Raw genomic sequence first — 13,695 nt, forward strand, 5'->3', positions numbered from 1 at the left:
CAAATACACTGAATGCAGTTGGTGCACATGCTTTGGGACTCTACACTTCCTATTCCGCTGGATGCCAGCTGTGTCACGTGACTGACGCAGAACAATAATACCAGCCTATGATCGTCCGGTCGTCGTACTGGACAGTGCTGAAGCAGGGTTACAGATGGATTCTCTTCCCAATTTCTCATAAGTGCAATTTCTCAAAGTGCTATTTTCCAAGTATTGTTTTCATACCGAAAGAATCAATAACTTCAACCAGAGAATTGATCATTGAGTCCACATTCTAGACACGGTTCTACAGTTCTGCCTGATTCCTAAAATCATCCTCAGTGCATCAGGACCTCCGAAATGTTGACATCTGTGTTTACACTGGTGAGTAGTAGCCTACTTGTCTTGTAACCAAATCTATGGACAGGGTAAGATTCTACACTATAATCCTAGTGTTTTACTCTATTATGGTGCGTTCACGAACAACTGGGAAGTGAAAATATGACATCTTCCGAGCGGGAGAATACACCTAAACGCCTATTTAATTATGAACATCCATACAAATATATTGAAATATGTTATGAATGATCTTTGGGCTGTGGTCAACACGTCTGCTATGTCTTGTGTTAACACATGTGATTTCGAGTACAAAAGGAGAAGTGAGAAATAAGGAGTCCATATGCTAAACTAGGACACAATAGATGTTGTTTTGACAGTGCCGAAGAACCGAGGTCAGAAAAGCGCCGCAGGTGGAGCTACGCCAGACTTAAGTCCACTTTAGCTAATAACTGAATGATGAAATAAGATTAGATTTCACTTGTTTTTATTCATTTAAAATATGAAACAATGTGACTGAAAGTGTAGTCCCACCTCATGAACTAGGCCTATCTAAACTGTTCATGTTCTACCACTTCTACACTGTAAGCTGTCCTTTGGACAATGTGATTCAAATTTGCCCTTCTCTGCTTCAGAACAAAACGGTATGTACTCTCCATACCAAACGCCTGCATAATTTAGGATGCTGTGCTGAATCATTTTGATTTATTGATCAGAATCAGAATCAGAATCAGGTTTTATTGGCCAAGTAAGTTTGCACAAACAAGGAATTTGACTTGGTAAAGTGACTCTCAGTGTGCTTACACAAAATATACAACACAATACAATACAAACAAACAAACAGTGCAATAGTGCAATGGACTAAGGAGTTTAAAAAAGTATGTACAAGGCGGAATGGCTATATACAGTAGCTGTGAAATGTTGCACAACAGTAGTGCAAAGAAGAAGTGGAGAGTGCGAGAAGTGCAGGGATAAATATATAAATATAAATATATATGCTACAGTGGGTTAGTTGTTCAGTAGTGAGACGGCGAGGGGGAAGAAACAGTTTTTGTGTCTGGAGGTTTTGACGAACAGTGATCTGTAGCGTCTACCAGAGGGGAGGAGTTTGAATAATTTGTGTCCGGGGTGTGAGGGGTCTGCAGTGATTTTTCCTGCCCGTTTCCTGACTCTGGAGGTGTACAGGTCTTGGATGGTGGGCAGGTTGGCACCAATGATCTTTTCTGCAGACCTGACTGACCGTTGGAGTCTGTTCTTGTCCAGTTTGGTGGCCGATCCAAACCAGACAGTGATTGAAGTGCACAGAACAGACTCTATGACTGCGGTGTAGAACATGATCAGCAGATCCTGAGGCAGGTTGTACTTCCTAAGCTGGCGCAGGAAGTACATCCTCTGCTGGGCCTTCTTGATGATGGTGTTGATGTTGGGTTCCCACTTCAGATTCCGGGAGATTGTGGATCCCAGAAACCTGAAGGATTCCACAGCCAACACAGTACTGTTGTGTATGATGAGGGGGGGCAGTGCTGGGGGGCTCCTCCTGAAGTCCACTGTCATCTCCACGGTTTTAAGCGTGTTCAGCTCTAGGTTGTTGCGACCGCACCACAGGACCAGCTGTTCAACTTCCCGCCTATATGCAGACTCATCATCATCACGGATGAGGCCGATGACTGATGTGTCGTCTGCAAATTTTAGGAGTTTAACAGATGGGTCTCTCTAATTATTTTTTTTGGGCGGGGGGGGGGGGGTTACAAAAATATTATATTAACAACTAAGCACCTGAACCAACTTGGCCCATGATCTTCAATCTGTCTACTGTAATTTGTAAGTCTTTGCAGTTTCAAATCTGAGCCAGCACTCTACAAGCCAGGCCAACACACATGATCCAGTGCCTAGATCTGACCTGAAGTTGGTTAGTAAACCTCCAATTCCACCAGAAAGTTTTTTTCTTTCGTGTTTTCATTGACCCCATGTCAGTTCTGTGAAATGTTTATGCTCTGGCTCATGCAGGTGTACTGATAAACGAATGGATTGTTTTTTGCTGGAATGTCTTCAGCATTTGTACAAGAAAACTCAATAGTTTGAAGAAAGAGAACCATTAACCAATACCAAGTATTAGAAGCCCAGCCAGATGGAGAGACTAATCTGAATGGTTGTGGAGTGTTAATCTTTCATTTTTAAAGGTAAAATGTTTGTTTTTTTTACCAGACCATCACCAGATACCAATGGTTCACTGACCTTTGGTGTGGACTCACTAGCCTGGAGCAGTTACCATGGCATCAAGCGGTGGGTACTCTATAAACTCAGCCCAGGACGAGGAATCGGATGAGAACACACCCCTGCTGACAGGCAATGGGCAGCCAGCTGGACCCAAAGCAGGTACAGCACACCTGGTTGAACCTGATCATGTGTAATGGAGCTTATACAGTAACAAGTCATGTGGCCTTGAGGGGATGACTCCATGTTGAGGAATAGCTATAATTGTGTTCTGTAATTGTTTTTGTTACATTTATTCCTAACGGTGTGTTTAATTACTATCGGGCTATGTAGCTGTGCAATCATATTTAAAGAGTGCGTGTGTTGTTCTGCTGTTCAACTGTGTTATCAAGCATTTTGTATGTGTGTTATCTTGTTTCGCTGTGTGCATTTGTGTGTGAAGTGCATGCATCAGCTTGAGTGAAGCCATGAATCATTTTCTTATCTATTAGAGTATGACTTTGGGTTTTAGTGGTATCTATGTGTGTGTGTGTGTGTGTGTGTGTATCTATGTGTGTCTGTCAGCTCCTCAGTGCTGCTCAGTGCGATGGAATTTGGCTATCCTCATGTACTTCGGACTAGCTGTTGTCTACGGTCTCCGAGTCAATCTCAGCGTTGCTATGGTAGCCATGGTTAACAACACGTACCCTCAGCCCTCCTTGAACCACACCATTGGTCAGGAATGCCCAGTACCCATCCCCAGCATTGACAACTCCACGCAAACCCCAGACCAGCCAGATGGGGTGAGAAACTCACATACATACCTATACCTGTACAAACAAGATCTCCCTTACAAAAATACACTTACACTTCCAGTCACATACAGTGAAAATATATTCATATATACATGCATACAGTGGGGAAAATAAGTATTTGAACCCCTGCCGATTTCGCAAGTTTGGCCACTTGCAAAGAAATGTGTGATCTATAATTGTAATGGTAGGTGTATTTTAACAGTGAGAAATAGAATATCAACAAACAAATCCAGAAAACTGCATTTTATAACATTTATGACTTTATTTGTATTTGATGCAGAAAATAAGAAAAATAGTATGCAGAAAATAACCCCCAAGCAAACAGCAAGAATTCTGGCTCCCAATGACCAGTTATGTGCCCAAGAAGCACACAGATTAGTCCTCATTAGGCCTAACAAGGTACACCTGATCTAAACTGGTGACGTGTATAAAAGAAACCTGTCCAAAGAATCATACTTCACACCTTCAACCTCACCACCATGGGCAAGACCAAAGAGTTGACCAACGACGTCAGAGATAAGATTGTAGACCTGCACAAGGCTGGAATGGGTTACAAAACCATCGGCAAGCAGCTTGGTGAGAAGCAGACAACTATTGGTGCGATTATTCGTAAATGGAAGCAACACCAAACAACTGTCCATCGCTCTAGGTCTGGGGCTCCATGCAAGATATCCCCTCGTGCGGTATCGGTGATCATCCGAAAGGTGCAGAATAACCCCGGAACTATACAGGGGGAGCTTGTGAATGATCTCAAGGCAGCTGGGACCACAGTCACCAAGAAAACCATTGGCAACACACTACACCGTAATGGTTTGAAGTACTGCAGAACTCGTAAGGTCCCCCTGCTCAAGGAAGCACATGTACAGGGCTGTCTGACGTTTGCCAATGAACACTTGAATGATTCTAAGGAGGATTGGGAGACAGGATGTGGTCAGATGAGACCAAAATCAAGCTCTTTGGCATCAACTCGACTTGCCGCGTTTGGAGGGGGAAGAATGCTGAATATGACACCATCCTCACCGTCAAGCATGGAGGTGGAAACATTATGCTTTGGGGCTGTTTCTCTGCCAAGGGTACAGGACAACTCCACTGCATCGAGGGGACTATGGATGGGGCCATGTAATGTGGAATATTGGGCTTGAACCTCATTCCCTCCCATTGAAAACGCAACCTTAAGGATTTGGAGAGGGTCTGCAAAGAGGAGTGGACCAAAATCCCTCCTGAGATGTGTGTAAACCTGGTGACCAACTACAAGAAAAGTCTGACGTCTGTGCTTGCCAACAAGGGTTATTCCACCAAGTACTAAGTCATGTTTTGCTAGGGGTTCAAATACTTATTTTCTGCATCAAATGCAAATTAAGTCATAAATGTTATAAAATGCAGTTTTCTGGATTTTTTTGTTAATATTCTGTTTCTCACTGTTAAAATACACCTACTATTACAATTATAGATCACACATTTCTTTGCAAGTGGCCAAACTTGCGAAATCGGCAGGGGTTCAAATACTTATTTTCCCCACTGTATGTGTCATTCATAAACGTGTGTTTTTCACTGCAAAGTTCCCCTGCATCCTATTCGCCTGTTCATTCTCTGTATTTGTCTTTTCGTTTCTCTCTCCTCTTCTTTCTGTCTTCATTCCTCTTGTTCCTTCTCCCCTGCTTCTCCCCTCCCCACTGCTGTCAGATCCCTCAGTTTGCGTGGGATTCTGAGACTCAGGGCATGCTGCTGGGGGCGTTCTTCTTTGGCTACCTGCTCACCCAGATCCCTGGCGGGTACCTGTCCGGGCATTTTGGGGGCAGCTTGTTTCTGGGGGGCGGTGTGCTGGTCACGGCGGCCTTGACCCTGCTGACCCCAGTGGCTGCTGAGATGGGTGCCTACTGGTTGTTTGCACTCAGAGCACTTGAGGGATTTGGAGAGGTGAGTTTTGAATGTGCGTTGTTTGTGACTCGTTCTACCCTGTATTGGAGTTAGTCTTTGAGATATGTTTACAACGTCTGTTTTCTCTTTTTTTGTCTCGTAATGTAGTTTTTGTCAGTGTTATTGTATAATGCCTAAACCAGTGGAATTCTTAAACGCATATACCACAAACAATCAAACCATTATAAAAAATTGCATTTATTCCTCATTGTGATCATGGATATTTATACTTCTGTTCCATGTATCAATGAGTAATCTACCTCGTAAACCATATGAACCTTTTGGTTGATTGTTGATTGGTAGATTTTTTTTCCACATGTGGCCTGAAGGGTCTGCTGATGTGTGACTGTTTTGCTTTAGGGTGTCACATTCCCTGCCATGATGGCCATGTGGGCACGCTGGGCACCCCCTCTGGAGAGGACGGGACTCATTACCATCTCAGGTGCGGGCGCGAGCTTCGGGGCGTTCGTGGCCATGCCACTCACCGGCTACATCTGCCACGCGTTGGGCTGGCCAGCTGTCTTCTACTGCTGTGGTAAGAGACAAACATGACACAACAAACTCATGCGGACATCTTTATACACACTCTCTGCGCTGCTTTTCTCCCAATGCTGTGGTGGGATATCACTATACACACTGAGCTCGACCCTCTACACCAGGGGTTTTCAACTGGTTTGGTCCCAGGGACCACCATTCTGACTAGAAAGTCATTTGCGGCCCACTGATGTGCCTGCACGCGCGTGCGTGTTTGTAACCGCCGCCGCCACACCCCCTCCCCCTGCACAGATATTCTGCCTATAACACTTAAATATGTGAAATTATCAGGGTACATCGCTAGCCGCCGCCACGCCCCCTCCCCCTGCACAGATATTCTGCCTATAACACGATATTTTCACGGTATTCAAGAGTAATCTGGAAATGTGTTGAAATATCAAAGCGAATTTATAAAAATAAAAAAATTCAATGGTGAACTGATCAACATAGGCTCATGTCGCGGACCCCCTGCAATGCCGTTGCGGACCACCAGGGGGCCACGGACCCCTGGTTGAAAACCCCTGCTCTACACCTACAGTCTGTACACCAATCTATACATTACACATCCAAGCACATACATAGATCTATACATTACACATCCAAGCTCATACATAGTGATGGCGATCATTTCGAAACACTGTTAATAATCAAGTGCCTTGTATTATTAATTACCTTATATGAATCATGTGCTTATGTTAACAGGAACATGGCTTTCTGTGTTTCTGCGAGTGTGTAACTTAGAATATTAGGTGCCACTAAGTCTGCATATGTACAAGAGCATGTTTAGACCAGAGGTGACAAGAAGAGTCGAACTGTGCTTCTTCCGACCTTGCAAAACTTCCATCCTTGCCTCGGACGTCAGAAATCCACCACGTGGTTATCTCTGCTGAACGCTAAACTTCTGTCTATATAAACCTTGTGCGATGTGTTTATCATTGCTTCACTTTCAGCCTTGTACTGGGAGTGAGCCCGATTGCAATTGTTGTTTGTCTAATAAATATACTTATATGCAGCTCCGGAGTCCTGAGGTAACTAGGGTGAATTTTCACCTATCACATAGATCTATACATTACACATCCAAATTCACTCATACCATGGGTATGTCAACTGTGTTCGACAGCTGCTGTAAGAACATTACACATGGCCCTTTGCTACCTTGATGAATGTAATTGATCCCAAATCTAAGAAACTGATCTGGAGTGTGTGTGTGTGTGTGTGTTCGGTGGTCTAGGAGGTGCTGGCTGTGTCTGGGCTATTTTCTGGTTCGCCCTGGTGTCTGATGATCCTCGGACACACCCTCGGATCAGCGAGTGCGAGAGAGACTACATCACACAGTCCATTGGCCCTCAGGTACCACAGCCAACTCCCTATCTCTCCCTCTCCCTGTCTCACTTTCTCTTTCCTCCTCTTCTTTTTATCTTTCTTTCCAATTCTCTATTCACTCTATCTTGTCTTTCTTATCTAGGTACTTCCTCTTTTTTATTTCTTTTGTTTTCCTCCCTCTCCACTGCCTCTCTCTATCTCTCTATCTGTCTTTTCATCATTTGTTTTTACCTAATCTCACTCCTGCGTGTGCATGTGTTAAACCCTCTCCTCCATTTTGCATCCCTCTCTTCTATGATATGTTCTCTATGTCTTCTCTCTTGTCCTTGTCTGTCACTGTACATCGGTCTGTCATCATTTGTGTCTCTCGCAGGCAGGTGCCCATGGCTGGTCTGTGCCGCTGCTGCCCATGTTGTTGTCTGTGCCACTTTGGGCCATCATTGTGACTCAGATGTGTGCCAACTGGTCCTACTACACCCTACTGACCTCTTTACCAACTTATATGGACACGGTGCTGCACTTCGACCTGAGACAGGTGAGGTCACACGCAATGTGGAGCTAAATGGATGTGTTGTCCGTTGTTTATATGCTATAATGGATGTGTTTTGGTATGATGATGATTTGGTGTGTTTAGTGGAGGTTGTAAATGAGCAATACTTAAGATGTTTTAACATAGAGACTGCTTGCAATTGGGTGATGGCACAGTAATATTAATACGCTCAAGCCACAGAGCAGGGTGTTCTAATGTTTTGCACCATCTTGATCTTTGTCCCTCTACTTTGTTGTGTTTATATTTCTCTCGGTGTGTGCTTTTTTCCCCTTACAAACAGAACTCATTCCTCTCTTCACTGCCTTATCTGGGAAGCTGGCTGTTCTCTGTTCTGTCAGGTGTAGTAGCGGACATTCTCCTGGAGAAGGAGCTGTTGAGCACCACGACAGTACGCAAGAGCTTCACCGTAATAGGCATGTCAATTGCCCGCACCATTCACACTTACCTCCTGAACTTTTTCATAGTCACATTTATAGACAAACACACCCACTTATACTGTATAGCCCTCATATTACTGAAAGTCCTAAAAGTAGAAAAAGAGAACCAAATGAAAAATATTATATTTGGTCCTTTATTTATTGAGGAAAATGATCCAATATTACATATCTGTGAGTGACAAAAGTATGAGAACCTTTGCTTTGAGTATCTAGTGTGACCCCCTTGAGCAGCAATAACTGCAACTAAAGGTCCAGTAACTGTAGATCAGTTCTGCACATAAGCTTGGAGGAATTTTAGCCCATTCCTCTATACAGAACAGCTTCAACTCTGGGATGATGGTGGGTTTCCTTGCATTAACTGTTCGCTTCAAGTCCCTCAATATTTCTATTAAATTAAGGTCGCTGACTTTGACTTGACCATCTTTCCTTGGTAGAACGACTTGTGTGCTTAGGGTCATTGTCAGGCTGACCTCCGTTCTCTTCAGAACATTTTCCTTCAGAATTCCCTGGTATAATTCAGGATTCATTGTTCCATCAATGATGGCAAGTCGTCCTAGCCCAGATGCAGCGAAACAGACCCAAACCACACAAATGGTCAGCAGATGGCATTAGGTTCTTATGATGGAATGCAGCGTTTTCCTCTCTGCAAACATAACAGTTCGCTTTTAAACCAAAAAGGTTATTTTGGTCTCATCCATCCACAAAACATTTTTCCAGTAGCCTTCTGGCTTGTCCAGTGATCTTTAACAAACTGCACACAAGCAGCAATGTTCTTTCTGGAGAGCAGTGGCTTTCTCCTTGCAACCCTGCCATCCCCGCCATTGTTGTTCAGTGTTATCCTGATGGTCAATTCATGAACATCAACATTAGTCAATGTGTGAGAGGCCTTTAGTTGCTTAGGATTACCCTGGGTGCCTTTGTGACCTCGCAGCCATCGCATGCCCTATTCTTGGAGTGGTCTTTGTTAGTCAACCACTCCGCGGGGGGTAACAGTGGTCTTAAATCTCCTCCATTTGCATACAGTCTGTCTGTCTGTGGATTGGGGGAGTCCAGACTCTTGAGATGGTTTTGTAAACTTTTCCAGCCTGTGGTCCTCAGAAATCTCCTTTGCCAATGCCATGATACACTTCCACAAACATGTTGTGAAGATCAGACTTTAATAGAGGCCTGTTCTTTAAATAAAACAGGGTGCCCACTCACACCTGATGGTCATCCCATAGATTTAAAACACCTGACTCTAATTTCATTTTCAAATTAACTGCTCATCCTAGAAGTTCACATACTTTTGCCACTCACAGATATGATATATTTGATCATTGTCCTCAATAGATAAATGACAGAGTTTAATAGTTGTGTCTTATTAGTAAAAATTGGGTTCTCTTCGTCTACTTTGTCTGATTATGTTTCAGGTCATATTTATGCAGAAATATAGAACATTCTAAGGGGTTCACAAACTTTCAAACACCACTGTATATGAAATGCCCTAATTTGTCATTGCACATATCACATGTACTGGGTATGTGATTGTCCTATGCCCCGTTCAGTGTTTTCAGCACACATACACACAACCTCAAATTCTCCTCATTTTCTAAAATCTGTTGTACTTGGCACAGTGCTAATATCAGACAAGTAAATGAAAATGTAATCATTGTTGTGGCGTTAACAACCCCTAACCCAACCCCACAGGTTTGCTGTTACCGGCTGCATTCCTGGTTGCTGTGGGGTTCTCGGGCTGCAGTGGCCTGCTGGCTGTTTTGTTCCTGACTATCTCTTCAACCTTAGGGGGCGTCGGTGCCGCCGGAGTCTTCATTAACCAGATCGACATAGCCCCACGGTGAGGAGCCTTAAATATGTGCGGTGTTAGCATGCTACTAACCACTTACAGTCCCAACACAAAGTCCACTAATATACAGTATGGCTTCACTATCACATCACCCTCTGGCATGCAGCCCTCATGCTATCTCGCCCTGCTCCTGTGGACCTACTATCCTTTTACAAACACGTCTTGTTGAACTTGTCGGAGCTGAATATCCTGAAACCTGAGCAGGGCGTGTTGAGCAGATCTGGGGCTGGAGGACAGATGCTAGTGAATCTGCTCCCAATCAGCACCAGACTTATTCCAGCAGACTGTTACTTGAGTCCCCAGTAAAACAACTAACACATTTATAGTTCCTGATTTTGCAGACACTATAGGGCAGTTTACAGTACAGGTAGGGTATACCTTACTGCTAACATGTGCGCTCCCTGGGTATAAAAGTTGAGGGGTTGGTGTTGTCACTACTTTGCTTTATCAGTTGAGCAACAGGAAAACAGATACATTTCTTTGAGCTCCATATATCAACAGCTTCTCTCACCAGAAAGAACTCAAGTCAAGGAATTGATCTCCAATTAGCTCTTGCACTGACAGCCCCTCTGTACTGACTTGCTGAACTCTACACTGTAGAGTCTACACCACATACTTTGACCAACTTCTATTCATTAAATAATCTAAGTGCACACATGGGCTGCTCTATTGCTTTGAGTAATGATTTGTTTTATAACTAGTAATAATAGTCACAAATGATCTAAAATCATTAACGCTGTGTAAAATGTCCTCACATGTACTGAGCAAACCCAGTTTAAGGACATACTTTTACATTTCATGAACCGTAAACCCTAATTTTAAGTACAACAATGAGGCCTTATATAAGAAGTGCCCTGTAAGTATAACGTTTCGAAGGCTTTTTTTTTTTTACTGTAATGTGTAAACATAATAAAGAAAACATTTTAAGTTTAAAGATTAAAATGTATATGACCTTTACCGCCAGTACTATTCTCCTTAAGAGAATGTGAATGTTTAATGGCTTATATCTCACTCTCTCTTGTCTGTCTCTCTGTTTGACTTTCCCCTGGTCACATACATTCTCTCTCCAGCTATGCAGGAATGCTGCTAGGAATCACAAACACATTTGGGACTGTTCCAGGAGTCCTTGCACCCATTGCTGTGGGCTACCTGACCAAAGATGTAAGTTTTATATTACCTAATGTGCATTATGTGAGAGCCATATCTGTGATATTATATCACGAGAACACACGCTACACTTCCCCCTACTAGGATATCTCAGCTCTATCACACGCCCTTAGGCTTTTACAGACTCTTAAAAAAACATCTATCATGCAGCTGCTTGAATTCCTCTCTAACAGTTGCATGTGGAACACATTTCTTGGAAGGGATCGAAATTCATCCTTGACAAAGCCCTAATTGTGGGTTGAATTCTGATTCAATTACGTCCTGCTTTTTCAACAGATGTTTTGTCAAGTTTTGAGGTCAGGTTTTGTCTGGCTGTGATCTCATCACTGAAAATGCATGTTAGTTAGTTCTTCGTTTTGTAAAGGTGGCTGTAGAAATTATACAGTGAGACATTATACTCGCTCCCACTCCTGACTCACCTCTCCTGACTCATCTTGTCTTGGAACCACTCCCCTCTCCTGCCCTCTCTCCCTTCTGGCCCTTCTTCTCTGTCTCCCTACAGCGCTCCCTGCTGGGCTGGAGGAATGTGTTCTTGGTGTCAGCTGCAGTGAGTGCCTGTGGAGCTCTCGTCTTCGCTCTTTTTGGCAGTGGAAAAGTCCAGAGCTGGGCAGTTCCTACAAAGACACACGCTGAAGAAGAGGAGTCTCCGTGTAGCAGTGACCCATAGTAATGCCTTCACACTGTGGCCCACCTGTGTGTGTGTGTGTGTGTGTGTGTGTGTGTGTGTGTGTGTGTGTGTGTGTGTACGTGTGTGTGTGTGTCTGTCTGTGTGCACACGTGTGTCTGTGTGCACACGTGTGTTTACAGAACATTAGATCAATGCAAGGAAATACACCAAAGGCCTTACTTGGATGATGTTTACAGATTATTTTTAAAAACTTTTTTTCTCTCTTTTCGAATAATGTACACTATTTTAAATATTAAGTAATTTGGTAACTAAGGGATTTTAGTAATTACAAAGTTTACATTACAGATTTGCCAAGGCAAAAGAACAAAGATATTTTCTAACATGTTTATGTTCTTAAATGTGCACACATGGGACACCAGTGGCAGTCATTTACAGCCTGATTGTGGTCCCATAATGTAATTCGCACACCTGTGGTCAGTGTTTGGTTTTATACACAAATGTACTGTGACTGCCATGTTTTATTTCCTCAAATATTTGGTTTGGATGTGCCTTGTGTTTGTCATTTTTTTAACTGTTGTGAAAAAAAAATGTGTGGTCATGTAATATTGTGCATCTATATTTGGCATTTGGACATTTTATTGTTTAAAATGTTTTAAGTAAAATACTGTGATGCAGTAATGAAGTTTTGCTAACTGAAACTGTAGCTTGGTGTGTTCTTGTGAAAACTTACTTGACCTCTTGAACAGTTCAAACAGAACACCTAAAGATGAGTATACTTGCACTGAGAGATTAGATGGCCATGGAGTTTAGATTGGTTGCTTGTCGTTGTTAATTGTATTACAAATATGTACCAAATGTTTAGGGCTGTAGCTATACAATCTAAAGTAATATGTATAGGCTAATAATCGTGAGCTAAACTTGAGATAGCCTACAACTTCAGGCCAACTTCACAATGGGAGGCTGTTTCTGCCCTTCAGTAGAATCAATAGCCTACCACGAGAGGTAGCTAACTGTTATCAACAAGAAATGGCTCAATTGACCATCTCTTTCAGTCCGATTATTTAACAACTCGTGAAATTGTGCTCAAATGCCACACTGTATTGCCTGAACAGTCTGCTTAATTGTGCCTGGAAAAAGGGACATTTAAAGATGATTTTCTATTGACAGTATTGAATAGTGTAACTTTAATCACACAGCATGGCCAATGACTTCTGTGAATACATTTAGATTCTTCAGAAGATGTATGACATCTGAGTGACAATGTGTAGGTCAGGGTGCTCTGTCGAACTCAGTTCAGAGCTGTGCCATAACCCCCCGGCAGAGGGCGCAAGAGGAGATCTCGGAGCGCATGGACGGGATTTCCTTCAGGTTTGAGCGGTTGCATCAGACAGTGACTTGAGTTTATTTGATTTCATTTTAATTCACTCAAACACAAGCTATCCGCTTTTGGGGCCAAGGACAATGCTTTAGCCCCGTTATTGTGCCAACATTTTAATTGGACAGTTCTTCAATTCAACTAGATTTAATTCGATAAGACGGGTTTCTTCACAGTTGCTAGGCTATTGCAATTCCCATTCCCATAGCCTACGTCCATTAGGCTACATCGATTTATGATATAGGCATACATACCAACTATTATTTGTCTAAGGTTAATAAACTCCAATTATGAGTGGACACTAATTAAGAAAAATTCACAGAAGTCTACGACTCCGAGGCGTTTGCCGTACTATTCAGAATACAAAATTGTCGAAAAGAAGTTATTGTAAACTCTTTGAATGAAAGGAACGTTGTAAGAAAAATATTCATAAAATGTCTACAACAATCTTGAGTTCAACCTGTTTTATAAAGCCTTAAGTATTTTGAGAGTAAATCTGTACTTTTCTTTTTTTGCCAGGCGGAATTTTAAATGTGGTGTCTTTTCTTTTTTTTCTGCCCGAACTGTCAGAGGCTGACTGCAATTCAAAACAAACGCC

General features: G+C 42.7%; 1 protein-coding gene across 2 annotated transcripts; it reads left to right on the forward strand.

Moving 5' to 3' along the window:
- Positions 1 to 28: 28 nt before the first annotated feature.
- On the forward strand, positions 29 to 12,420 carry si:ch1073-513e17.1 (sialin). 2 transcript variants are annotated; one of them, XM_031585746.2, is made up of 12 exons: positions 29 to 363; positions 2,142 to 2,224; positions 2,521 to 2,691; positions 3,094 to 3,311; positions 5,007 to 5,240; positions 5,601 to 5,775; positions 7,006 to 7,124; positions 7,471 to 7,632; positions 7,928 to 8,060; positions 9,771 to 9,918; positions 10,998 to 11,088; positions 11,597 to 12,420. In XM_031585746.2, exons 3-12 carry the CDS (start codon positions 2,586 to 2,588, stop codon positions 11,759 to 11,761), a joined length of 1,551 nt encoding a protein of 516 aa, XP_031441606.1. In that variant the 5' UTR covers positions 29 to 363; positions 2,142 to 2,224; positions 2,521 to 2,585; the 3' UTR covers positions 11,762 to 12,420. The 2 variants fall into 2 exon arrangements, with proteins under 2 accessions (XP_031441606.1, XP_031441607.1); XM_031585747.2 differs by lacking the exon at positions 2,142 to 2,224.
- The last annotated feature ends 1,275 nt before the right edge of the window (positions 12,421 to 13,695 follow it).

The sequence above is a fragment of the Clupea harengus genome, chromosome 19 (genome assembly GCF_900700415.2).
Source record: "Clupea harengus chromosome 19, Ch_v2.0.2, whole genome shotgun sequence".
NCBI classification, from domain to species: domain Eukaryota; kingdom Metazoa; phylum Chordata; class Actinopteri; order Clupeiformes; family Clupeidae; genus Clupea; species Clupea harengus.